General features: G+C 41.1%; 2 protein-coding genes across 5 annotated transcripts in view; one reads left to right on the top strand and one right to left on the bottom strand.

Annotated features, from left to right (window-relative positions):
• Positions 1 to 16,302: 16,302 nt before the first annotated feature.
• LOC149172189 (uncharacterized) lies at positions 16,303 to 17,368 on the top strand. Its single transcript, XM_089427670.1, has one exon. The coding sequence runs from the start codon at positions 16,567 to 16,569 to the stop codon at positions 17,092 to 17,094; it is 528 nt and encodes a 175-aa protein (XP_089283796.1). The 5' UTR covers positions 16,303 to 16,566; the 3' UTR covers positions 17,095 to 17,368.
• A 1,585-nt stretch (positions 17,369 to 18,953) lies between these two features.
• LOC149172188 (actin-related protein 8-like) overlaps positions 18,954 to 27,778 on the bottom strand; it is a 593,626-nt gene continuing 584,801 nt past the window's right edge. For all 4 annotated transcript variants that reach the window (XM_089424239.1, XM_089424240.1, XM_089424242.1 and 1 more), the window contains 2 exons: positions 19,239 to 19,357; positions 18,954 to 19,099 (listed from right to left, as the gene is read on the bottom strand). In XM_089424239.1, coding sequence (XP_089280365.1) covers positions 19,004 to 19,099; positions 19,239 to 19,357 — 215 coding nt within the window. In that variant the 3' untranslated portion in view covers positions 18,954 to 19,003. The remainder of the gene's footprint in view (positions 19,100 to 19,238; positions 19,358 to 27,778) is intronic.

Here is a 27,778-nt window from a genome sequence, read left to right as displayed (position 1 = left end):
GCCCTCTGAGGCACTGCGTAACCTATACTGACTTTTGTGTCACTCCTGATATCCTCTACGTGGATGACGCAGGCCCTCTGGCCTCTGCACTATCTCATCTAGCCTCTGCGTGGCCTACTCTGGCTTCTGCATCTGCCTCTCTGCCTCTGCGCTGGTCTCTCGGCACTATCTCTGCCTCTCTGTCCATTACTCACTACTCCTCACTGCAACTGATCACTGATTCGATTTCTCTTAGCAAACCTCGCTCTAGAAAATCGAATGTCTAATCACTCTGGTGTATTCTTCAACTAACCGTCAAGCCTCCTATTATACTTTTCCTGTTGGTCCTTCAAAGACTGAGATTACATCTCTAATCAACGGCTAATATTAGATTTGGCTTGATCCATGTCATTTAGAACCTTCTAACCCAGTTCTATATTAATACCCATTAATATTTTGTTTTTCCAAAGATTAGACTTAGTAACTCTGTTAAAAATATTAATTATTTTAATATCTCCTTAACCGGGTAGAATCTGCCCAAACCATTTCTGGGTCTTGGATTTCCCATGTCCTTTAGCCTCTCAACCAATTTTCATGGCTAGAGCACATCCGATGCTACCCCAAATCAACATCCACATCAATGGCTAGTAATAAGGTGGTTTTCTAGCATGTTTGACTTCGACACATTCATTCGCATGTTAAAATTCGTACTTTGATCAAGTTGGGATGGAGCGCAAGAACCTGAGTTTTGTCTATTATAATTCAAGCTGTGTGGAGTTATGTATTGTTCATGATTGTATACATGTTTCTTCTATACAGATGGCTGCGACCATACTGTGGGACTTTATATTTATGATGATGATGATCCTTCTATATCGGGTCGCTGCGTCCATACCTTATCTTAGACTTCGAGACGGTCCTTTTCATTCGGATGGTTGCACCCATGCCGTGGATATTTTCACATAGTCCTTTCTATCTAGATGGCTACGTCCATAACATGGATTCATGTTTTGATATCAGATATGTATTTGTATATGCGTCCTTGATTTGCAGGTCTCCTGACAGTGTTTGTTCTCGTACTTGAAAAAGCTCGTAAAGCATATCAGCCATCACTCCCTGTTCTGCCTTCATGATTTAGGGGGCATCTGTTACACAGTATTTTGTCACGCCTCCTACACTTTCCTGTGTCATACCCCGGAGTGCCCGACACTTGGCAATTATGCAGTGTTCCCATCCTGATATGCAATCCAGATCCTCCTTGAAGACTTAATGAAAACACGCTTTGAGCCTTCCCTGAAGAAGTAAGCTCAAAACCCTAATTTCAGGGTCAGCGCAACTGTGACATTGGCAACTCATGCTAATGGTGAGTTGCATTATACTAGCCTCACACTAGCAGCGCGGTTTTTACTTGGATACTCGCACTGATCCCTAAAATGCAAGTTTTCCCAAAGAGGACAAGAAGCTTCATGATCTAGAGTCTTCTAGAATAATGAGCTGGAGGTTGTTCATTGTGGATGTGGTTGAATTCTCCCAATATTTCCCTTTGATCTTATCCCTATGAGCTTCCTCCTTGAGATAAGGGTCTTCTCCTATCTTTAGAGAGATCCTAAGTCCCACTCCATGCCTATATATTCATCCTCTTCCATTCTCAAATGGTTGGTATCTGATTATTTGCACCCTTATGCTGAGATATTGCCTACATGTTATTCATTTGGCATGGAGAATGAGTGCTTGGAGAGCTTGAGCTTGGACGTGGACATTCACTCAAGGAGGGCTTATTAACATCAAGGATTTGGTTGTATGATTCCTCTTTGATTCATTAATATATACAACTTCTGGTTCATTTTCCATAAATGATTGTGTTAATGCTTCATTTACCTTAATGCTCCTTGATATGTTAAGTGGATTACTTTCGATTATGCTTGTTGCACTTGTATACTTTTTTGTCTTTGGCCTGTTGTGCGGGTATTCAAACGTTGTGAGCAGTAGGGTTGAACCTAAGGAGCAAGCAATTAAGATCTTCAACAAAGGAGTGTATTACAACATCAAAACGAGGTAAGTCTCTTTCCTCTTCTCTCATTTTGATTGTAATTTATGAAAGTGTCTCGTATATTGTCACGTTGGTTGCTAGTCCCACTAATTTGGCTAGAGGGATCATTTCTGTTCGCAGAGAGGATTTACCTAGACAACAATCCCCCATGTGGTTACGAAGGACAAAATTGAAGCCTTGATGTGAGAAATTTCATTCCTGGAGGTTGAATAAGTGATTCACGACCTCCCTCACCAATAAGACTCCGGGTCTAGATGCCTACACTTCAGATTTGTTCAAAGCATGTTGGCACTTTTTGGGTGTTAAGATCCATGCATTGGTTGAAGAAGCCCGTTAATCTCGCAGAATTTAGTATGGTCTAAATGCCACCTTTCTAATGCTTAATCCAAAAAAGGAGCGACAATGGATCCCAATGGATACAAACCCACAACCCTATGCAATGTTATTTATAAGATTTTTATCAGGCATTATGGTCTTACGACTTAAACCCATAATGAAACACATCATCGACTCGGAGAAAACAAGATTCATGGAAGGCAGAAAAGTAATGGACGACATCATCACTGCTCATGAAATGGTTCACTCTTTGAAAACCTCTCAATCTTTAGGTATGCTCATTAAACTAGACATGTCAAAAGCTTTTGACCGCATAAACTGGAATTATCTCCTTTCTGTGCTTGATGCTTTCGGTTTCTCTCACTCTTGGATCTCCTGGATAAAATCCATGATTGAAACCCCTTTTCACTCTATCCTTGTCAATGGTTCTCCCTCCCAACCCTTTAGAGGCTCAAGGGGCCTGAGGCAAGGGGATCCTCTCTCCCCATTCCTATACATCATTGTAGCTGAAGGCATGGGTAGACTAATTAAATCTGCCTCCCATAGCATGTGAAAATTTATGAATCGCCACACCAGAAATCCTACTGGAATCACTGGTTTATCATCTCCTACATGTTTTTACGTTCAATAAGTTATTTAATTATTTAAATACTGATGAAAAACACTACTGCATACTACACTAACATAAAGATCATAAAATGAAATAGATATGAGATAAACACACAAGGGACATTGTTATTTTTTGGACAAATGTCCCTGGAAAAACCCAATGCGGGAAAATTGGTGTAGCATATAGAGGGTTTGTATTATTAAGCAAGCAGAATCTGAGTACAACAAGTTGCCTCTCACACTGGCTAACCTTTCAAAGAAATCTCGGCAGCAAGAAATACATACAAGGGTTTACCTCGTTCTCCAAGTCACAACTGATCCATTGAGTGGCCTGACTTCGGCAAACACTGCGAAATCCCAACGCAATCACTGCTTAGGTCAACGTCTTGCCTCTAGGAGACTGTGTCACCCCTTCTGCTGGATCGATTTGCTAGAGGAAGACTATTGTTCAGCCCTCCCGGTTTAGAACCTTGCTTCTCCAGCTAAATCTCGGACTTTTGTCGAATATCCTGCACTTCCACTGCAAGAGACCCTCTTGGCCTGCGTCAGCTCTGCGTGAGCCCCTTCTTGGGTTGCGTAGGCCTCTGCGCTGCTTCTCTGATGCTATTGCTGACTCTCTGCTTGGTACTCGTTGGCTCAGAACTCCTTTCCTATCCAACTCTCTACTTCCGCCCCTCTCATTACAACTCAGATCACTTGTTTGATTTTCTCAGCAAACCTCGCCCCCGAAAAATTGAACTGATTTGATCACTCGATATGTCTCCAACTGACCCTCAAGCCTCCTCTTATACTTTTCCTGTTGATGATTCAATGGTCAAGATTAAGTCCCTAATCAATGGATAAGATTAGAACTGGCTTGATCCTCATCACTTCGAACTTTCTCACCTATTTTATATTAATACAGATTAATATTTTTATTTTCCTAAGTTTAGACTTAGGGACCCATTAAAAATATTAATTATTTTAATATCTCTTCATTCGGGTGGAATTTCTCCAAACGATTTCTGGGTCTTGGAGGTCTCATGTGCCTTAGCATCTCCACCAAATTTCATGGATAAAGCACATCTGATGCTACCAAAAATCAACAATAGTTGCCTCATTCAAAGGTTGAAAGTATCTCCAACTGCTCGCCCTGTTTCCCACCAACAATTTGTGGATGATAATCTACTCTTTGGCAAACCTATTCTTCGTGAAGCCCGCCATCTTAACTCCATCCTAGAAACCTTTCAACTAGCCTCTTGTACGGTTGTTAATGGTGACAAATCTGACATTTTCTTCTTCAACACCCACAAGGGAGTCAAGTCCCACCTGGCCAGATCCCTGGGCTTCCGAGTCGGTACCCTGCCTAGCACTTACTTAGGTATTCCTCTGGTCCCCAATTCCCTAAGAACTTCTTGTTGGAAATACCTTCTAGCAAGCTTGGAGCATAAGCTCTCCAGTTGGATCTTTAAACTCCTGAACTTTGTGTGCCGACTCACCTTACTCAAGGCCCGTCTTGCAAGCTCTCTTGGTCTATCAACTCTCGACTCTTCCAACCCCCAAGAGCATTTACAAGGACTTAGTGGTCGTTTTTCGCAAGTTCTTGTGGTCAGGCACTCAGATAGGTAGGAAATGGTCCCTGGTTGTCTGGCACAAGCTATGCAAGCCCAAAATTCATGGAGGTTTAGGCTTGAAAGACCATGAGACTTTATCACAGGTGCTTGGCACCAAGATCTGGTGGAGATGGCTCCAAGGAGGAAACAAAACATGGAAAACGTTGTGGGCTCACAAATATGGCCAACACTGCATTTGGGTTCCCATGTCAGACCCACAATCCTTACTAATTGGATCTTCTATTTGGACCCTGGCCAAGGAAAACAGGCATTTAATCCAAAAGCATGGATTTTAGGAGGTTCAGAACAGAGGCAGAGCACATTTTGGGAGGAAGCATGGATGCAATACCCTAAGTTGGCGCTTCAGGAAAATCTCAGGGAAATTCAGGCCTTTTCTACTAATCTAGGGGCGATATATGTCAGAGACTTCTGGATTGCTTCCAACCCTCCCTCCAAATGGAGGGAATGGAAAACGTAAGCTCATTGGCCCAACCATGATCCTCCCCTCCCTTGGGACGTGCTGCTCCATTGCCTTCAACAACATCACAGTTTGTCATCTGATGACCTAGACAAACTTCGATGGGGCTACTGATCCAGTGGCATGCTTTCAATAAAGGAAGCCTACACCATTCTCTCTACTAATGACATGCCTTACCTTAATCCCCTGTGGAAATGAATCTGATACTCAAGGTTTTGGCCCAAATTTGCATTCTTCCTCTCGCTAATTGGACATGGCAAGCTTCTAACTTGGGATAGGATTAGAAAGAAAGGCTTCGAAGGTCCATCTCATTGCCCCCTCTGTATGACAGAACAAGAGACAACAAATCATCTCTTGAACTCTTTCTCGGTGGCAAAAGAACTCTAGAAGCTTGTTGAAAAGCTTTTTGGCGCTCAGGATCGTTCAACCAACAGTCTGAAAGAATCACTAGAGCTATGGCGATGGAACCTATTCCAAAACCCCATAGTCAACAGAGCTTGGCGCTTATCCCAGGGATTTAATCTATGGAACCTATGGAAAGCCAGGAACAAAGGAGTGTTCCACTAAGATCTTATACAAATCAACCACATTTGGTTAGCGACTAAGTGTAACATAAAAGAGGCCATCCTCATGGAATGTTGGGAAGATGATGATTGGAAGGCAAATGAAAGGGAGGCCCAAACCCTTTGGGACCTTGACCTATGCCCCCCTGCTTCCTCCCTAGCCCCACATAGATTGCAAGCGAGGAGCACACCCTCAGCAGACAACTTCCTCTGTCCTCCTCAAGTCTTTGTCAAACTAAATTTTGATGGTGCATCTAAAGGTAATCCTGGCCCTGTCGATCTAGAGGATCTACTTCGAGACATGAAGGAGAAAACTCTCAAAGTTTTTGTTGTGGCTTGTGGCATCTCCACCAATAACGTCGCAAAATTCTTGGCTTTAGAAAAGGGTCTCCACATCGCATCAGTAATGGGAATCCCAAACCTCCAAGTCTCAGGGGATTCACAACTAGCCATCTCTTTTATATCTAAACTGATCAATGGTTCCCCTTTAGAGAAAGTGGTAAAGAGTTGGCGTCTAGAACACATTTTTGAATGGATTCAGGGATGCTTACCCTCCTTTGACTACATAATTACATAACACGTCAGGCACAAGGAAACCGAGCAGCTGACAAGTTAGCCAACTAGGGTTGCAATCACGACAACCAAGAGCTCCTCTCTGATTGACCGCCTCTTCATCACTCATTGATGATGGATGAGCTCAGCCACATCATCGATAGAGAAGAGGCTTCCCCGATGGGGGTGTCGGACCAGGACAACCACCCATCACGTGACAGATGCCAGATGTTCAGTGTTTAAGGCGGGGGAGGGTAGGGCAACAACCCCTCCATGATCTAGGTGGATACTGGTGGCCACTCGCCAATTCCACGTGGACCCCCACCATTGTCCTTTCAGTGTTTTAATTTCCTTAATTGTAGCACAGTTTACTATTTTTAGTTGTTTTTCAGGTCCTAAACTTTCGGAGCCGTTTTGAGGCCCTAAACGATGTTTTTTTGGAAATCTATTGCCCATGACTTTTAATAAGTCATTTTTTCCGTCGTAGTCCTCAGAGAGATCATTCCAATGGGGTATCATCCGCGTCAAATGAAGATAATATGACCAAGTCACGACCCCCGGAAGTTGGCTACCCAACTAACCCCAACGAGGCTCATAAACTCTTGGTGTTATATCTCCTCGGGTTAGGGTTTTGGTTGTTTAGGGTTTGCTCTTATTATTCAATAATAAAAAGGCCCTTGAGCCTCATTGTAATGCAGTTTAGAGGCATGTAGACACCACATATCTTCTCGGAGATAAGCTACCATTATCGAGCTAGTATCATTTCCATACTGTTTATAAGCATATTTCATTATTTGATATTAATCAAAGGAAGTGTTATTTCTATTGCATTTCTATATTTATGGTTATATATGTAATTTGTTGCAATCCTGTTTAAATCCGGATCAGTGGTATCAGAGCGGGTCTGTTCTTTCTCTATTTTTCTTTGCATGTCCCCAACGAGGTCGGGATATAAGGAGTTAGGGATTGAACTGGTCGAACCTTTGCAAGACCAGCCTCGTAAATCCCGACGGCCTCCCATGGAGGAAGAAAAGAAAGATGAGGGAGTAGGAGATCCTATCAAAATATTGCTTGAGGAGGCCCTCGAGAAACAAAGGAACGCGATGATGGATAACTTTGCCCAGATCCTTCAACGGTTGCCCACTGACGGTGCATCCACATCCAACAGCCACTCTGGAGGCTCCACACCTTTTAAGGTACAAGTAAACTTTGACATTCCCATATTTGAGGGCCAAATAGATGCAGACGCCATAGATAAATGGTTGAATATGTTAGAAGGATATTTTTTTGTTCATGATTTTTCTAGCTGAGAAAAGATTACTTTTTCTCTTCTCAAAGCCACCCACCACGTCAAGGACTGGTGGGAAACCTATTGTGAGCAGAAGGATGAAAGTACGAACTTACTGTTTTCAATCGCTCCCACTTGGAATTCATTCTCAGACGCCATCAAGGAGCCGTACTACCCTGTTAGGAGCTATGACAACAAATACATAAAGTGGACCATGCTGCGACAGGGAAGGGACCAAGATGTGCCAGAGTTTAGCAATGTTTTTCAGACCTTGTGCACGAAGTTGGGCATCAAGGATTATGAGAAATGTTTGGTACTCAAGTATTGCGGCTGCCTACATAGATACATCCAGGACGAAATGGAGTTCTTGGACATCTCCTCGCTCGGCACGGCGTATCGATACGCCATCAAGATCGAGCATGAGTTTAAACATAAGAAGTGAGACTTTGGATCTGTGAATCCGAAGCAAGGGAAAGGTGCCCCCAAACTGCAAAACAAAGGACAAATCCAAGGTGGGACGACTCAGGACAACCCGCCAAGGCCACAGGAAAAGGACAACACTGCAAAGCCGAAGAAGGACATGGGAAAGTGGTGTGACTTCCATAAGAGCTCCACCCACAACACAAGCGAGTGTCGGGCCAAACAATCACTGGTGGCCGAGTTGAAGGCTTCATAATCAGATGCATGTTTCGACTTTGAGTCAGAACCCCCCAAGGAGAATGACAAAGGGAAGTAGATTATTGATGCAGATCCCAACGCCACTGTCGCCACCACAAAGATCCGGAAGGAGGAACCTGAAGATCCAGAGGAGGAGGAGCGTCTCTTCCACTCCCAGATGTGGGTGAAGGGTTCCCTGCTACAGTTCATTGTCGATAGTGGGAGCCAAAAGAACCTCATTACAACAGAGGTCGTGACGCGGCTGGGCTTACTAACCACAGCACACTCACAACCATACACCATTAGGCGGCTTCACCAAGGACGAGATTTGCGCATGAGCCAACAATGTCGCCTTCCATACAACATCAAAACCTTCATGGATGAGGTATTATGTGACGTTGCTCCCCTTGATGTTTGTGATGTATTATTAGGCCAACCATACTTGTGGAAGCGACATGTTGTGTATGAGTCAAGGCCTCACGCTGTTATTGTTACATTAGGAAATAAGTGGTACATGATACAGGAGGTAGCCTCGCCTACCGCCATCTCTCTGGTTACTACAAAACAATGCAGTAAACTAATTTCAAAAACTGGGAAATTTGTTTTCCTGATGATACGCCCTCAAGGAAAGAAGAAGGCAGTGGCCACAACCTCCAAACGGAGGGCCCCTCCACATGAAAACAACAGATGGACAAGGTCGTGGAGGAGTACGAGGACATCTTCATCTCCCCCACAGGGGTGCCTCTGCACTGTCAAGTCAAGCACTCCATTGATTTGACCCCAAGTGCGCTGTTACCCAATGGACCAATCTATCGACGCTCTGTTATGGAGAATGATGAAATCAAGAGGAAAATTTAGGAATTGTTGTAGAGAGGTCACATTCGGCCGAGTTCATCGCCTTGTGGGATCCCGATCGTGTTGGTACAAAAGAAGGATGGGACTTGGAGACTTTGTATTGACTATAGGGTGCTAAACAAGATCACTGTCCGGAATAGGTACCAATCCCACGGATTGATGACCTTCTGGACCAACTCAAGGGAGAAAAATATTTTAGCAAGATCAACTTGAAGTCCAAATATCACCAAGTACCAATCGAACCCTCAAATGTGTGGAAGACTGCCTTCAAAGCCAAGGAGGGCCTTTTCGAATGGTTGGTTATGTCTTTTGGGTTGACAGATGCTCCTGCAACCTTCATGAGGCTCATGGATGACATCTTATGACCATTCACCAACTCATTTGTAGTGGTATACTTGGATGACATCTTGATCTTCAGCTAGAGTTGGGAAGAGGACCTCCACCACATCCGACAGGTTCTCAAAACACTGCGGAAACTCAAGCTGTGTGCCAATTTGGAGAAATGTACTTTTGGCATGACCTAGGTTCAATATCTGGGATACATTATTGATGAACGGGGGGTGCATGTGGATCCAGCCAAGATCCAAGTCATTCAGGATTGGCTAGCCCCAACCACTAGAACATAGCTTTGCAAGTTTATGGGCCTTGCCAATTTCTACCATAGGTTCGTGTTGGGGTTCTCTCATATCACTTGGCCCTTGAGTCAAGTCACTAAAGGAGGAGTGAAAGAAAAATTCTGTTGGTCTGAATCTCAACAGAAGACATTCACAGAGTTAAAACATCACCTCTGCTCTGCACCAGTGCTCACATTACTAGACTTGCAACAACCATTTGAGATTGAGATAGATGCCTCTGACTATGCTATTGGGGCAGTCCTTACTCAACAGGGGCATCCAGTGGCATATCATAGTGAGACACTTTCAGACACGGTCTGGAAGTATCCCAATTATGATAAAGAGATGTATTCCATTGTGCCGGCCTGCCAACAATGGAAGCATTACATTTTGGGGAAGGAAATGATCATCCACACAAACCATTGACCCCTGTAATTCATACAGACGCAAGGGAAGTTGCAGAATGATCGCCATCATAAGTGGTCCACATACCTGCAACAATTCCATTTTAATATCAAGTACAAGAAGGGCAGCACAAATAATGTTGCAGACTGCCTCAACCGACCATCGATCATGGTGTTAACTACTGTTCTCAACTCTTATGGGCATGAGACTTCTGATGGGCTACTTCTCTACAAAAGTGACCCAAAATTCAGCGACACATACCATATGCTCTTGGAGGGTCATCAAGTTCCAGGTTTTCACCTCCAAGATGCTTTGTTATGCCATATGGGACACCTTTGTGCTCCTTCAAGCGATTGTGCGAAGATAATTTGGGAAGCGTACTATAGTCGCGCTGCTGAGCATTTCGGGGTCGAGAAAACTGTGGCAGTACTGCAGAAGTATTTCTATTGGCCGAATCTTTGATAAGATGTCGGGAAGTACATAAGATCCTGCACTGCCTACGCCATCGCCAAATCGACCATCAAGAAGTAAGGTCTCTATACTCCGCTGCCTACCCCTAGTCGACCTTGGGAATCCATCTCCATGGATTACATGTCAGGCCTTCCTTCTACTGAGCATGGCAACGACTGTTTTTTTGTGGTCGTCGACCGATTCTCGAAGATGACCATTATGGGGGCTTGCAAGAAGAGTATCACAGCAGAAGGCGTTGCTAACTCTTCTTTGAACGAGTATGGGTACACTTTGGGATCCCACAGTCTATCATCTCAGATCGGGACAACAGGTTCCTCAGTACATTTTTTTCCAGTCTCTGGTCGATGCTGGAAACCAAGCTCACTAAGTCCACATCTTTCCATCCCCAAACTGATGACCAAATAGAGGTCGTCAACATGATGATCATACACATTCTGCACATGTACAACTCAAACCATCCATGCACATGGGATGAGAGCCTCCCCTATGTCCAACATAGCTACAACCGGGCTCTCCACAGCTTGACTGGCCACAACCCTTTTCAGGTGGGCTTGAGATTCCAACCACTATGCCCCATTGGCATGGCCATACCAGTTGCAACGACTCAGGGAGATTCGACTCCTGTCCAGTCCGAAGCCGACAAGGGAAATAGCTTCTTTGAGCATATTCAACACATCCGCCAAGTACAAGCAACGACATGATCAATGTCAGGTGCCACACAAGTTCCAGGTGGGCGACAAAGTTTGGCTACATTTGTAGAAGGAGAGCCTCACTGGGCCCCATTGCAAGATTCACCTGCTTTGATATGGGACATACATCATCACCAAGGCTATGGGAGATAATTCTTTTGAGCTCAACATTCCCCCATTCCTTGGCCTACACTCAGTGTTTAATGTGGATCGCCTTCGGCTATACTTTCCACCATTACTAGACACATCCGACATTGCAGAACAACTCACACCAACAGAGTTAAATCCAGATTGCATTGAACAAGCTGCAAATGATCGGATCAAGGAAACACAGATCAAGAACACTCACCAGCAGAAGATCCAACTGTATCGAGTTGTCAAAGCAGGCCAACAACTTCACCAGGGCAAGTGGCTCACCAAGGACCAAGTTCAGTAGAAATTTCCTCATCTCATGGAGGAACTCAACACAATGGGGACCATTGCTTCCTAAGGGGGGAGGAATGATCCAGGTGGATATTGGTGGTCACCCACCAATTCCACGTGGACCCCCACCATTGTTCTTTTAGTTTTTCAGTTTCCTTAATTGTAGCACAATTTACTATTTTTAGCAGTTTTTCGGGTCCTAAACTTTCGGAGCCATTTTGAGGCCCTAAACAATGTTCTTTTGGCAATCTACCGCCAACAACTTGTGATAAGTCATTTTTTCCGTCATAGTCCTCGAAGAGATCTTTCCAACGAGGTATCATGCGCGTCAAACAGAGATAATATGACCAAGTCACGACCCCGAGAAGTTGGTTGCCTAACTAACCCCAACGGGGCCCATAAACTCTTGGTGTTACATCTCCTCGGGTTAGGGTTTTGGTTGTTTAGGGTTTTCTCTTATTGTTCAATAATAAAATGACCCTTGAGCCTCATTATAACACAGTTCAAAGGCATGTAGCCACCACATCTCTTCTCATAGATAAGCTACCATTGCCGAGCTAGTATCATTTCCATAATGTTTGTAAGCATATTTCATCATTCAATATTAATCAAAGGAAGTGTTATTTCTATTGCATCTTTGTATTTATGGTTATATCTGTAATTTGTTGCATTCTTGTTTAAATCCAGATCACTCCACCACGCCATAGTTAATCCGCCCGATTTTGAGTGTGTGAACTGTTCATTCCCCTCGGTCTGCATTTGCTTCAAAGCGATGGTGCCACTCCTCCTTTGGGTATATTCTATCGATGGAAATTCCCTTCGGTTGCCAAACGCTTTTCTATGTTTTACGCCTCTCAACTTGCTAGCATCCTCTTTGGCTTCTGCTCCAGGGTGGGGGTTTGTTCGGTCCGCTACAGGCATGCCCCAAGCGTCGCCCTCTCGCCCGCTTCAGTTATCCGAGAAACTTTCCTTCTTCGGCCTTCTCTGGCAGACGCTTCTTCACTGGTTCTGGTAGGCCCCTATCCTCATTTCCCTCTGATCCCGAGGTTCTTCGCCTTGGCTGCTTGGGGGATGTTTTTGGAGCGAACGATGTTGAATCTTTGATTCTTGCCTTCGCAATTCTGGGTTTGTGGGTGGGTGGTGTTGTTCTTCTTGGGGTGGTGATTATGGGTCTAGGGTGCCGATGGTCTTTGGGATTTCTCACATTCTAGCTCCTGCTTTTTAGGGATTCCAGTCTTAATTCACCCCTCGTTGTTATGCTTCGTCTTGGGCGTTGGTTTTGTACTGCCTTTCAATTTCATCTCGGGTGCTTGTTTCTTTCTACTCGACTCTCTCCCCTCGGGTTTCTATCCTCTCTGGCTCGGTTTGGCTATTCTCGGGTGGCGAATTTAGGGTGGCAAGGCTCTTAGCGTTGGTTCTCCTTCTCTCTCTGGCCTGCGGGGTCTTGCTTGGTTTTGGGTGGCAGGTGGTATTTCTGGGTGAGTCCTTCTTCTTTGATTCTGCAAGTCCCTTTCGCACTCCATTATGAAACCCAGCCCCCGCTCCTCACGCATAACTGCTTCGATGAACCCAGAAGGTACTACCCCCCACTAGGTCTCGAGGTGATGTTGTTTCTATTCGGGAGGGAAGCTTTAAGTGGGGAACGAGAGGCTTTGGTCATGGGGGTCAAGGCACTTGTGGGGGTCGTAGCTTGTTAGTTGCTTCCAGGGTGGGTTGTCGCCGTCAAATGGTTCCACAACTCGATCGTGATACAAGTGTGGGTGGTCGTGGGCAAGGTCATCTTCGTGGCTCGAAAACGCAGGGCCGCTCCAGCCAAGGACGTTCTGGGTTCATGGGTCAGACGCCTTCTAGGAGGTCAAGTCCCTCCTCGGCAATTCTTGAACTGCTCCAATCTGTCTTTGCTCGTCTGGACGCCCATGATCAAGCTCGCAGGGAGGAGCACGAGGCTGTCATGGCTAAATTCGAGCAACTCCAGTACTTCTAGTGCCATGTTTGTGAGAGGGTGGTCGTAGTCTAGCGTGGCCAGAATTTGCTAACTGAAAAGGTTGAAAAACTCGAAACCTGGCTCGCTCACTTTGAGCACCACGTCAACTGCATGTATCGCCCCCCACCTCCCCCAAGTATTGGGCCGAACAACCTCGCTTCAATTACATCCGACGACTAATTATGTTCACTGGTGTGTTTCTTGTTCTGTTAGTTTTCTGAAATGTTAAGCCTCTTAGGCTTCAGACCTCTCAACTGGAAATTTTGCTTTTTGTATGTTGTATGGTCACCGCATTGGTCAATAAACCTGGTCAGGGTGAGACCATATGTTTTTTGATATCCTTGTATATACTTTCTGATTAATAGAAATTTCGACTTACAAAAAAAATATATTTATTTTTATTGAGCTTAAAAGAAATAAGTTAACGACTAAAACTTATATTTTATATTTGTTTTTATTGAATGTAAAAAAATAGGTTAATAATCATAGAAAAAACAAAAATCTATCAATTTTAAATTGGATTATTCTAAGTAACTATAAACATATTTTGAATGAATCAATTTACATTTATTGGGATGTTGTAATGTAAACATTTTGAGTCGATCAAATTACATAAAAATTAAAATAAACTTAAATAAAGAAATTAATGTAATGCAATGTAAACGTTTTAACCGTGTAAGAAAATTAAAAATATTAATAGTAATAATATATAAATAATCTTATAAAATAAAAATAAAAATGACCCATAGTATTGACCCATGGTATTCATGTGGAATATTAAAAATATTAATAGTAATAATATATAAATAATCTTATAAAATAGAAATAAAAATGACCCATAGTATTGACCCATGGTATTCATGTGGAATACCGTTGAGAGGGATCAAATATCTTTTTTTTTTTTTTTCTAAGTAAACACTAATTCTATTAAAAGGAAATGAAAATAAGGTTACAAAGAGGCAGAGGCCTCAGACTAGAGCAATTGAATGCATCCAGGAGAACAGAGCTGTCCCATACTTGGGAAAAAACAGTTACAGTGATACACAAACCATCCATAGAAGCCTGACAACTACTCGAAAGCCCTGGTGAAGAGATAGAGTAATCCCTTTGAAACAGTGAAAACCAAACACCTATAGATATCAAAATTGTACATGTTAACCGAGGAACAATGTACTGTTGAGCCAAAAAGACATAAAACCAAACTACCAAATCCCATGAGCAGAACCAAAATATTGAAATTCCGACCCACAAAGACATAGAACTAGATTGCCAGACCGCCGATACAAAGCCAGAACATCAAAAACAGAAGAAACCGAACCTGACCCGTGACCAAAGGAAAACTCTGAGCAGCCAAGAAGGAAACCAGGTGGCATCACATGGGGACATCCTGATCCAGCGGCTCCTCGATGACAGGGCATGCATTGCCATACCAGAAAACACCATCACGTTCCACATCATCCACACTGCTGCCATCTGGAGGAAATGACTCAGGACGGATACCACTGGAGCTGCCAACAAAGGCCACCGAGACTTTGACTTCATTTGGCATGCCACCAGGTGGCTGAGAAGCGCTTGGAATACCTCCCTCACCATGCATGTCGCCACACCTTTCCACCTTATCTTCATCTGCAGAAGTCTGCCTAGAACCAAGGCTATCCACAACTTTGAGACCACCCTGAGGATGCTCCGCCACTGTACTCGCCGGAGGTTGAATCTGAGCTTCTTCCTCAGAGAAAATTATGGTGATATTAGCCATAATGATGGGCTTATTCAAGCTACTCTGAAATTTAAAGTGAGTCGATTGAAAAGCATTATGTGGGAAGGGTTTTCGAGCAAGGCTAGACAAGGGTGAATTCGCTTGGGAAGAAGTCGGAGAGACGCGGGTAGAGGTTGATCCACAGAATGAGCAGCTTGATGCTTCGCACGACCACCACGGCTTCCGCCATGACGGCTTCTCATACGATCCTTGACCATGGATAAACGACAAGGGGAGAGCACAGAAGCACAGAGAACTTTTGGAGAATGCCTAGTCTGCTCAACAAGAATCTGAGGAAGACTCAGTGAGCAACACAGAGAGTGGGAGATAAACGTCCCAAGCCCAGAATTAGGAGCAACTAGGAGCTGGCATTGAACTCCTGAGACCGAACTACTGCAAAGGAAATTTGCATAAGGCAGGCAGAGAATATGAGACGGGGTGCATGCAATGGGATTAAAGACCGAGAACTCCATGTTAAAACCAACTCCTTCAATGTCTCGGCAGATGTGAGCATTAATATCAACCTGCAGACGGACCTGCTCGCACCTAATGTGAGCCATCATGAGCCAGGTGAGGATGTGGAGAATAGCGCTGGCCAGCAGCTGGCATGGCCGAGCACCGTGGCTCATAAATATCCTCATTAATGTATTCTGAAATCACCCGCATCTGGGTGAAGGGATCAAATATCTTAAAATAAACCCTATTTGAAAATAAAAATAACCCATCTTAAAATAAAAATTCTAAATTGTTTATTTTTTAATTAATTTTTGTTAGATAATTAAAATAAACTTGAAATAGAAATAGAAATAGAAATAAAAAAAATAAAAAATAAAAATAAAAATAAAAATAAAAATAAAAATATCTATATTAAAATAAAAATTCTAAATTTCTATCCAATTTTGTTGAGTAGTTAAGTTACAATCAAAACAATAAAACACAATAACAACCATCGAAACAGCTTTTAAAATAAATGCGCTTTATGAAAAGCTATGATCGCTTTGTATACTTTCTCAACTGATACCACTCATTTAAACGAAGAAGCAAAGGCAAGGAGATCTTTATATTGCTATTTGATTAATGAAGCCCTATTCTTACAGCCACATCACCTATACCCAATTATTGTATGCATTGAGCGCATGTGTTACAGCAACAAGAAGAGCATCTCCCTTGCTCTGTTTAAGTTCCGGTATTGTCAACCTTAAAAATTTACACTACACATTTTCGGGCCTCTTTCGGTTTTTTTGGTCTGTGTGTTTACAGGATCCATGGCGTGCACATTGGACTTCAGAAGTTTAGACGAAGGCCTAGGCGGCGAGCGGAACAAGCGAAAACGCTCAGCCGACAATGAAATCGCCATGGAGATCGAGCAGCCGTCGGCCAAGCGATCGGCCGTTGCAGTCGAAGGCCAAGACAAGCCCGTCTATGGCAAACCCTCCTACGACGGAGTCATCGCTGGCAAAGTCTCAGGCCGCAGATGGAAGCAGGCAAAGGCCACCCGTGCTTCGTCTCTCAAGGTGAGTCACAAACGCAACACTTTCGAAGAGAGGTCGAGGGCCAAGGAAATTAAAAAGGCTTACAAAGGGAGGATGAGTGAGCTGAAGGAACAAATTAGGCTTAACAAGGTCGAGAAACGAAAGAAGAAAGAAGAGCTTGAGAAGCGGAAGAAGGAAAATGAATTGAAGTCCGGAATGAAGTTGCAGAAGATCACAAATCCAAAGACTTTGAAGAAGTTGTCCAAGTCTAAGAAGAAGAAGCTGCTCATGGTTGTTCCTGACGAAGCTCTGAAAAAGTAGGGTTTCAAGGGTTTACTTTATTTTTCTTTGGTACATTCATGAGTTGCATTTCGCTCTCTTTGGACCACGGAAAACGGGGTTTTTTTAGAACTGTAACATTATGCAGTCTTGGGCCTGGCTCGGAGAGATGAAATTTCAGCTATTATTAGGCACGACAGATTTGTATATTAGCTACAATTTATTGTTAGCTAAGATAAATACTGTTTCTAGGTTGTATTGATTCAATAGACAACAATTGATAAGTCTGTTAACGAATGAAGAAGACGTTTTTTTATGTCAGCGGATTTAAAAATGGCACACAGTATAATGGATTCTTATATCGGTTCTTGCTTTTCTGCTCGTACCTGCAATGTTTAGCGTTTAGTATTTTAATATTTGCCATGCTTTTTTTTTTAAATAAATGCTGCTTAGATTTATTTTTTTAAACTAGTGCTAGTTCCTTGTCCCTGCGGCTTAGTAAGGCTCTTGACCCTGCTGCTTAGTAAGCCCCGTGTCCCTGCAGCTCAGTAAAAGAATAGTGAATCCATGTGCCATATATTAAAAGAAATAGTGAAGAATTAGTTACTATGCTTTTTGAGTTTTATGAATTATATGATTTGAGAACATGTTATTAATTTTTGATTTATTGCATGAGTTATATGATTTGAGAATATGCTTATTAATTTTTTATTTATTGCATGAGTAGTGTAATGATCCTTCGTTGCAAAATTGAAACTATAAACTATAGTTCATTCTTAATTTTGAAGCATAATTTACATTTGTTCTTCATAATTTCACATTTAACTTGGGATTTGGGATTTGTCATTTATTATTTAAAGCTTAGAATTAGATGTTCTCTTTAATTTAAAATAAAAAAGTGATTATATTCCCTATTTGGACATTTGCATGATTGCCTCTTAGCTTTCATAGCTTACCAGGATGTTAGAAATTTAACCTACTTTTTTTAAGTAAGATAAGGTAACAACATATATTTGCCCTGTACCAATGACTTTTCTTTTAAAAAACACTTGTGTAAAGTACCCAACATTAAATTGATTATTGTCGGCTTTTATTTTATCATGACCGAAATAAGGAGATACTGCCTTGTTCACATATTATATTATATGGCTAGTTCTTAATGCTTTATAAATGTAATAGTACTATTAATTTCATAGTTCTTAATGCTTTATAAATTTAATAGTACTATTAATTTCATGTGCACCATACACTTCTTCATGATTTCTGTGCTCTCTGCATTTTGCTCCCATTTGGTGCTTGACATTCTGCTATCCTAGCAATATCCAGAGGCAGGGAACAATTGGTTTGGCATTTTGCTCCCATTTGGTCTTTTGAATGTTTTGGAAAATGAATTGAATTCATCTATAACCAAAAAAACCCTTATCAACTTGAAATACCTCAGATGTTTTATGCTTGACAATTGGAGCTGTACCCTTCCTAGGTTGGAAGCACTTGGTTGTTAATTTGACAGGTTTGACTTCGATCCTATTAATGGTAAGTATATGCACACTAAACTGGCCCTCAAATATGAATCAATAGAAAAGTCGACATATAATAGTAAATAGTACCTATCACTTATATTCTCAATGCAAACGGGTTAGGTTCCTTGGAAAAATGGGATTATTTATTATGGTATCTTTTGTAATAAGCATTCCAACGATCTAATGAAATTTACAGAAGTCCCCTTCATTTATGGATAGACAGAGTATGTAGCAGGGTATGTTCCTTAATTCATCAATTTGATGACAATATTAACTAAATAGACACTGCCAGTAAACTTGCTCAACTACAAGCACAAGTGATTAAAAAATATGCAACAGAAAAAATGGCTTGTATGTTTCTTCTCAATGCCACATAACAGATTTATTCACTCTCTGAAACCGTCAGATATATCGTTGAGGAGAAGACTTGTTCAGTTGTCATCAAGAGCAGTATCACGGATGGCATTCACACCATATTTTTGAAATTGATTCTTTGTTATGCACCATGCCTCAGGAAAAGTACTCATCTGTGCCATTCATTGCACTTAAATGAGATCATATGGAAGCAATCTGAATAGCAATATAATAAGTCGCTTGATAAATAAGATACCAAAAAGGTAAAGAAATGCAATATAAGCATAATGGCATGGGTTGATGCTGATTTACATTGCTGATAATCTTTGCTCCAAACCAAGCAGACTCAGATCCATAAGGAGGGGGAAGCACTTTAAGTCCTTTTGCTATTGTACTTGGCAATGCTTGAAGCAGTTCTTTCTCTAACCTTCCTGAGGGAGTCAAGATATTAAAGTATTAGAATATTGCATATGATGCAGGTATCATGTCCACTTTGGATAAATGCTTCAGAAGATAAATAAACACACCAGTAAAAAATACTAATCCAATGACCTTCCCTGTTAACAGCAAAACGGAACGATAAAATGGATGACTGATTCTCAAACGCTATTCAAGCGATACTTGTTGCTTTCGGAACAGTGGAGAAAATTCAGTTTCAGGCAGGAGATTATAAGACAAGCGGCTTGGGCTGTAAGGAAATAAATAATTTGAACATGGATATATATATAGTTTACATCAAAAAGGACCATCAGATTAGGGTTGCATTTATATAATATTATATCTCCAATTTCAACACTCAGATCAGAGTATATTATATTTCAGTGACCATCAGATCAGGGTACATTATATTTGAAAATAATGAGCAGCTATCACAATTTAATAATGTAGTTGTATTTTTTCATAATAATAAATTTAATTTTAAAATTGTATATATATCCTAAACCCTTCTTACATTATAATTTGATTAATAAAATTTATAAATACTTTTCCATTTCAACATATTCTTTATTCTTGAAAAACCAACAAATTCCCTTACGGCCACAATCATCAACATCGTCGATGAAACAAATGGAGCATCTTGAACCAAGGTGTCTTTATTCTCAATCTTGTCCTTTTTTGAGGGTTGAGGAATGCTAAATTTATAGAGCATCTTGTCTTTATTCTCAATCTTGTCCTTTTTTTGAGGGTTGAGGAATGCTAAATTTATGGAGCATCTTGAATCAAGGTGTTTTTATTATTAATATTGCCTTTTAAGATATTCTTTATTCTTATAAGACTAACAAATTCTCTTATGGCCACAATCATCAACATCGTCCATGATACTAATGGAGTGTCTTGAACCAAAGTGTCTTTATTATCAATCTTGTCCTTTTGTGAGGGTTTGAGGAATGCTAAATTTATGGAGCAATTTGAATCAAGGTGTTTTTATTATCCATCTTGGTTGTTTTAGATTCAAGAATGGTAATTTTATGATTTGACTTATTTGTTTGATTTGCTATCCAGTTTTTGGCTTCATGCCTCCTCGATAGAGAACAGTAAGTCGAAGGGGCAGTATGAGTTCCGCTGACGTCAAACACACTCGTCCTTTTGCTTTCAATTCAATTGGCACATTCTTTGATGTGGTTCCTCTTGAAGTCAAAAGAGAAATGCAAAAGAGAAACGCTCCTCTTGGAGGAAAAGGAGATTGAGTGACCCTATCATTCTGATTCTGAGCTTTAGTTGTCAAGTTTGGATTTGAAAAGGGTCCCAAACCCAAGTCAATTTCGTAAGAAAAGGTTGCATTTCTTATACTCTTGCTTTGCACCATCAATGGACACTTTGCTTCATTTGATTTTCAAAGATAAATAGGTTGACAATTAAAATTTGTTCTTTGGATTGAAAGACATTAAGCGCATGTTGTGTTATCTGCGCTTTTGCCTTAATGATGTGGACTCTAGACTGGCTCAGGTAGAGGGCTCTCTAGTGTCGGATTCTGCCTCTGGTGATCTGACAGACCCTCTTGTTGATCTTGGTGACTATCTTGAACCTCTGGGGGACAGTGTTTAGGATCTCATCATTATCTCATTTGATCAGGATTAAGTTTTGAGAACTCATGTTTTTGGACGATTTTTGCCATTGTCATTACAATACTGTTGTTGGGTCTCATGGAATTCTATTTTGGCTTTTGATGGTTTTACAATGGTCTTTTTGGTCCACCTTTGGTCGTTATGGAAATTGATGTATCATACTGCCGCGATGCTAGAGGATATTTCATGTCAGGGGGACTGTCGACTTTGGTTTGTATGGCACAATGTGATGCTACTCCTTGGTATCTTTTTGGCGTCTTGGTCACGTTGGTTTGTGAGAAAATTCTGGAAACCAGAATCCTATTACAACAACTGGAAATTATTCTCCTAATTGTTAATTTAATTTAACAATTTATTCACTGTTTGCTACAACAAACATTGAATAAATCACACTGCAACCTAAACAAATAAAACAACAGAAGAATAAATGCTAGCACACACATAAAATAACACAGTTATTTTTGGACAAATGTCCCCGAAAAACCCAAATTGGGAAAATCAGAGTAGCAACTGAGGGTTTTAATATCAAGCAACAGTTAAATAATTTGAGTACAATTGGATGCCGAAACTGGCAATCCTACAGAGAAATATTGGCAAGAAAAATCTAGTGAGGAAATCTCCTCACTCCACAAGCAAATTCGGGCTTTGACCTCAGCTCAAATTGAGCCGTCCAAACTGGCTCTACGCAGATACTGCGTCACCCTAGTCCCTTCTGCACTCAGCTCGAACCAGCTTCTCCTCAAGCCCTCTGGTCTGCGGCTATGTCTGAAAATGTCTCTCCTGGCCTCGGGAACCTCTGTCCAACTTCTGGCACTAAAACTCAGCTTTCCCCAGTGGATTTGAAATTGCCTCTAGAGGCTACTGTGCTCATAGTTTTAAAAACCGTCTAGTTCATTTGGTGACCAAGTCAAATCAGCCCAAAAACTTAGTTGAAGGGTCCATTTCGCCCAAATTTCACAAAAACCGGCCCAGGGTTTAGGATAGAACTATCCGATTTATGGTCAAACTAGTTGGTTCTGTCCTAAACTCGCTAGTTTATTGCCATGCCAACTACAGACCCCACATAATGCAGTTTTGTGAGTTTTGAAGTTGTTTTGAGGGAAATTTGGGGTTGTTTTCCTCCAAAAATAGCCCATCCAAGAAAAGCATGCCCACCCTCTCATTTTCCCGACACATCTCAATCCGAGCAATGTTGGCAATTAATGGTAATGTTAAATTCTTAAAGTAAAAGGAATTTACTTAAATTTTTAACATTACCATGAAATGACTTAGGATGTTTGAGAGTGGTTTCGACTTCATTGGATTTCATATGGAGAAACTAGAATTTTGGATTTCACTCAAAATTCAACAAACTTTATGATTTTCAGGATTTCATGGTTTGGGGGTTTGCAATGTTTCCATTTGATTCTATCATGCCTGAGGATATGAGATTGGCATTTGATCAAGAGAATGAAGCCTTTTAAGAATCTTGATGTTGGTGGCATTGATTATTGAACTTTGTTGATGTTGGTGGTATTGATTTTTGAGCTCCTCTAACAAGTACCATGGCCTTAACAAGAATGTCCCCTTCAGTCAAAGGAAAACCACTGATTAGGCATGCTAATATTTTTCTACCACATTATAAGGTTGAGCAATCCAAGTCTGAAGACTTTGAGCTAGATGATGTTTATGTATCTCTTGTTGATGATCCCATTTCTAGTAAGCGTTGAATCAACGATGAGTTTTATGAGTGACCATGTTGATTAGTGATTTGTAGTTTTGATGTCTATTTTTGCTGCTACTACTATGACTACTAAAGTTGTAGAGGAGTTTTAGGAGTCAAACTTTGAGCCATATTATTTATGTAGCTCATGTTGATGATCCCTTGTCTAGTAGTGGTGATGAGTTTGATCATGATGAGGAGTGATCATGCTGTTGATCACTGATATGTAGACTTGTAGTAGGTCAGTGGCCCCATAGCTTAGAGCGGCGCTTTCAGAGTCTAGAGGCCATTTAGAGCCTCATTGATTATGTATTTTGTTGTTAATATGTATTGTACTCGATGTCATTTTAATATATTCACCTTTACATGGTATATAGATGAGCAAACCTTGCATATTTTGTTTCTATTGGTTTGGAATCATGGTTTTAAATCTTAAAAATAGTTTTTTAATTAAAAACTAATTATTTCATGTAGTTTTTTAAATACCGGTTCATTGAGATCTGACTAGTCCCAGTTTGACCGGTTCCGGTTTGAAACCGAGTTTATTAGGTGACCGGTCCGGTCACAGGTTCTGGTTTTTAAAACTATGACTGCGCTGCTCTGTCAGCTTCACTGTGGCTCACTTGCCTCTCTGCCAATGCACTCACCAGATTTGGAAATGTTCCTCTGGCTTCACTGTTTTTGCCCCTCTCAATGCTTTGATCTCACTGATTCTATCTCCGGTAACTGACTGTTGCTACTCTAGAAATCGATTTTCCCATGAAATCGAACTACTCCTCAAGTGTCTTTTTTAAGTTCCCATCGACTTCTTATAATCCTCAGTTTGGACTCCAATGGCCAAGATTAAATCTTAATCGATGGCTAGAATTAACTTGAAGTCGATCCGTGTGAGTTTCTAGATTATTCACAACTTGACTTAATTAATTCTGATTAATTGACCATATTTCCTAAGTTTAGATAGGAAATATTTAAAAACTGGCTAATAATCTAATAAAGTCATTTCTAGAAATGATTTTTGGGTTTTGGAGATCCCCTGTATTCTAGCCTCTCCACAAAATTTTGTGGCTAGAACACATCTGACAAAAACTAACAGTTATGTGTGAAGATTCTATTTGCGCTGATGTGGGCCGTTGCTTACCTGGTTTATAGCATGTAGGCAAGATTGATTGTGAGGGCAAGATTGGTATTGGCTCTCTCCATTTATGTGGGCTTAAAGGAAATTTTGGCAGTTGTGGCATGCGCGCATGGATGGTTTAGTAATTGACCCTTGTTGTTATGTTGGTATTTATTTGGTTATTCCTTCTATAGGTCTCTGCGACCTCATGCAGTGGGCAGGGTTTTTGATGGATTTGGAAAATGTTGTTTGTTTTTCTTTGTTCTATTTATAATTGCCTTGACCAATGGCGAGCTTTTGATTTTGGATTATGGCCTAGTTCTCGCTTTTTATTGTTGTTCTTCACAGTCCAAATGGTTCTTTTTGTTAAGATGGTGTTTGTATTGGTTATATGTATCTATTAAGTACCTCCTTTTTTATTAATAGAAAACTCTTATTGTAGTTTACCAAAAAATAAAAAAATATGAATTGACTTAAATATGTTGTAATCTAATTTTTTTATCTTTTGATTTCTGGACATATGTTTTAGTCAAATTTTGTTTAAAAATTAATAATTATTTATTGCAAATACAAATTTGAGTTAACTCAAATTTGTAGGATTTGTAGGTTCTGGCTCAAAGCCCACAAAATATGTGATAATAAAATACGTGATAATTTGAGGATGCTTCCATTAAATTGTGGATGCAATAATATTTTGCTTAGCATTGCTTCTAGAAATGTGAATGAGTGAGGAAATGGACGACAACTATGCTCCTCAAAAGCATTGACCGATCTGGCTACTCTTGGCATCTTTTGTTGCCTCGTGATAAGGCCAATTCAGATTTATGCTGCCATTGTATTTCACGATATTCATTCATTCTTTTAATGATAGTGTTCTCCAGGTAGCTGATATTAAAAGTGACTCTTTTCAAGGAAATTTTATGGCCACGACAAAAATGGTTTTGGTGTCCTTGAGAAATTATACACAACGCACCAATTTGGAAAGAGCTTCGTTCTGAAACCAATTGTTAATGTAGTATACACAAGAATGATTTATGTGGAGCATTCATTCATATGCTTCTTCTCGGTGTTGGGTTGTGTTATAGTCTTTCCACGACTAGCCCCTCTAGTCAATTGGGGGATTAGAGGGGGGGCTCCTGGCGCAGCAGCCCCCCCTGTTTAGGGGGTTTGGGGGGGTAGCTAGCCCCCCTCTACGGGGTCTGGGGCAACGCCCCGGGGAAATTTTTTTTAGACTTTATATTAGGTGGAGCGAACCTACCTATGGTTTTGGGCGCGATAGTTTTCGGTACATGGTATTGGATGCTTCGACATGTATAAATATGTTTTGTAACATTGAAATGAACATAATGAAAAATCAACCTGGTAGTCCCGGTTTTGGGATCCAGGGGAAAATCTCTGTGTATATGTGTTTTATGTGTTATGCTCTCGCATTGTTTATTTTTTGTGTTTTAGAAATCGTATGCAGGTAATTTCTGTATGGGGTTAAAACCTACATTTAGTATCAACGCTGTTTTGGCTTCAAGGGGACGCCTTTGTTGCTGAGGGGTTTGCTCGGGCCTGTGGTAGACCCTGTTCAGTGGGAGATTTGCGGAATCGATTTTGGTGGTGAAAGAAGATGGTGAGCAGTGGAAAGATAGAGATCGAGAAATTTAGTGGTCAAAGTTTTGAGTTGTGGAAACTCAAGATGGAGGATTTGTTGGTGGATAAAGATTAGTGGATCGCGGTAGATCCAGGTACTAAACCAATGGGAGTGTCCGATGAAGAATGGAAGAAGTTGGATTGGAAGGCAAAGAGCACAATATGATTGTGTGTCTCAGATTCAGTATTGTTGAATGTATCAGGGAAGCTACGGTTAAGGCTTTGTGGGTCAAGTTAGGGAATTTGTACCAATCTAAGTCTGGTGAATAAACTGTACCTACAGAAAACGCTGTATAACCTGAGGATGAAAGATGGAGACTCGGTGACAGAGCATCTGAACGCATTTAATATTGTAGTAAGTCAGTTATCATCTGTTGGTATTAAAATTTCAGATGAAGATAAGTGCATCAGTTTTTTGTGTTCTATACCAGATTCGTGGGATAGTCTGGTTATTGCAATAGGTAGAAATGCAATTGCCTTGCAGTTTGATGACATAGTCTCATCCTTGTTGACGGAGGAGATGAGACGGAAAAATATGGAGAGCCAGAATGGTGATGCCTTGTTTGTAAGAGGAAGGTCCCAAAATAGAAACAAAAATAAGTCATCGAGTGGGAGATCTAAATCTAGAGGGAAATATAAATCTTCAGGAAAACTTGTAAAGGTGGTTCGCTGGAAATGCGGAAAGGAAGGGCACTGCAAAAGGGACTGTAAATCTAAAGCTCCTGACAAAGGAAAGGGATTTGATGATGCTCCTTCTGCAGAGGCGAAAACCACCTCAGATGAAGGTGGGGATGTGTACTTGGCTTCTTCAAGTACACATGTAGATCATGAGGCATGGTTGATTGACTTAGGTGCATCCTTTCACTTCACTCCCCATAGAAAGTGGTCCTGCGAGTATGAGAAATATGATGGTGGTGATGTCTTCTTGGGGGATGACAGGAAGGCTAGAATCATTGGTCGCAGAAAAGTCAAATTGAAGTTGCAAGGTGGAAGGATTAGAACACTTCTAGGTGTTCTGCATATTCCTGCATTAGCCAGAAATATGATTTCTGTGAGCAAGCTGGATGATGTAGGTGTAAAAACAGTGTTCGAGAAAGGTACCTGCAAGATGGTTCGAGGAGCACTGGTATTGATGCGGGGAGTTCAGATTGGAACTCTGTACAAGCTGCAAGGTAGCACTGTTATTGATGCGTGCAACAGTTGTGTGGTTCCTGAAAGTGGAGTAGAAAATCTAGTGGTCTCTGGAGAAAAGACCATGCTATGGCATCAAAGGCTTGGACATATTGGAGAGAAGGGCCTTCATACTTCATGGTAAAGGTATGGTAGAAGGTATGACTAATAGCTCTCTGGTTTTTGATTTCTGTGAAAATTGTGTATATGGGAAGCAGAATCGGGTGAGTTTCCTTTCTGATGGTAAAAGGGCAAAACAAATATTAGAGCTTGTGCACAGTGATGTGTTTGGACCTGTGAAGGTTCCATCACTCGCTAAGTCTGTGTACTATATATCATTTATAGATGACATCTTAAAGAATACATGGATATATTTCCTCAAGAAGAAATCTGAAGTCTTTGACAGGTTTAAAAAATTTAAGGCTCTGATGGAAAACTAGACAGAGAAAAAGATAAATGTGTTGAGGACAGATAACGGTGAAGAATTTTGCAACAAGGAATTTGAAGAATTCTGTAAGAAGTGTGGTATAGCACGGCAGAAGACTACTCCATACACACCTGAGAAAAATGGAGTTGCATAACAAATGAACAAGACGTTGATGAAAATGGAAAGAAGCATGCTTAGTGGTGCCGGGTTAGGACAAGAATTTTGGGCAGAGGCGGTGGAGACAACATGTTACCTGGTCAACAGATCACCTTCATTGGCTTTGGGAATAAGACTCCACAAGAAGTATGGACTGGTAAGAAACCCCCTCTTTCACATCTGAGGGTATTTGGATGTGATGCATATGTACATGTTCCAAAGGAGAAAAGAATCAAGTTGGATAGTAAATCTAAAAAGTGCATCTTTATTGGGTAGAAGGATGGTTTAAAGGGTTATAAGCTTTGGGACCCAGTAACAAGGAAGGTTGTGTACAACTGAGATGTGGTGTTCAAAGAGGTGAAATATGTTATTAAACATGAAGTCCAACCAAAGGAACCTGAGAAGATAGAGTTTGAGCTTAAGGAGGAAGAATCAAACTCTACAGTAGAAGAGGAATCAAAAGATGAAGAGCTACAAACTCCGGGTGTGAGAAGATCAGTTCAAAAAAGATGGCAGCCAGAACGGTATAGTTCATCTGCTTTTTGTTCAAATTTTGCTTTATCTATTACTGATAATGAT

The sequence above is a fragment of the Pinus tabuliformis genome, chromosome 4_2 (genome assembly GCF_031772625.1).
Source record: "Pinus tabuliformis cultivar Carrire ecotype Pingquan chromosome 4_2, CPIR1, whole genome shotgun sequence".
Taxonomy (NCBI): domain Eukaryota; kingdom Viridiplantae; phylum Streptophyta; class Pinopsida; order Pinales; family Pinaceae; genus Pinus; species Pinus tabuliformis.
Note: the sequence above shows the minus strand (reverse complement) of the source record. Positions and strands in the feature narration are given on the sequence as shown.

Coding starts and splice junctions, on each gene's coding strand:
- LOC149172189 (XM_089427670.1), top strand. CDS start 16,567: ATGGCGTGCACATTGGACTTCAGAAGTTTAGACGAAGGCCTAGGCGGC.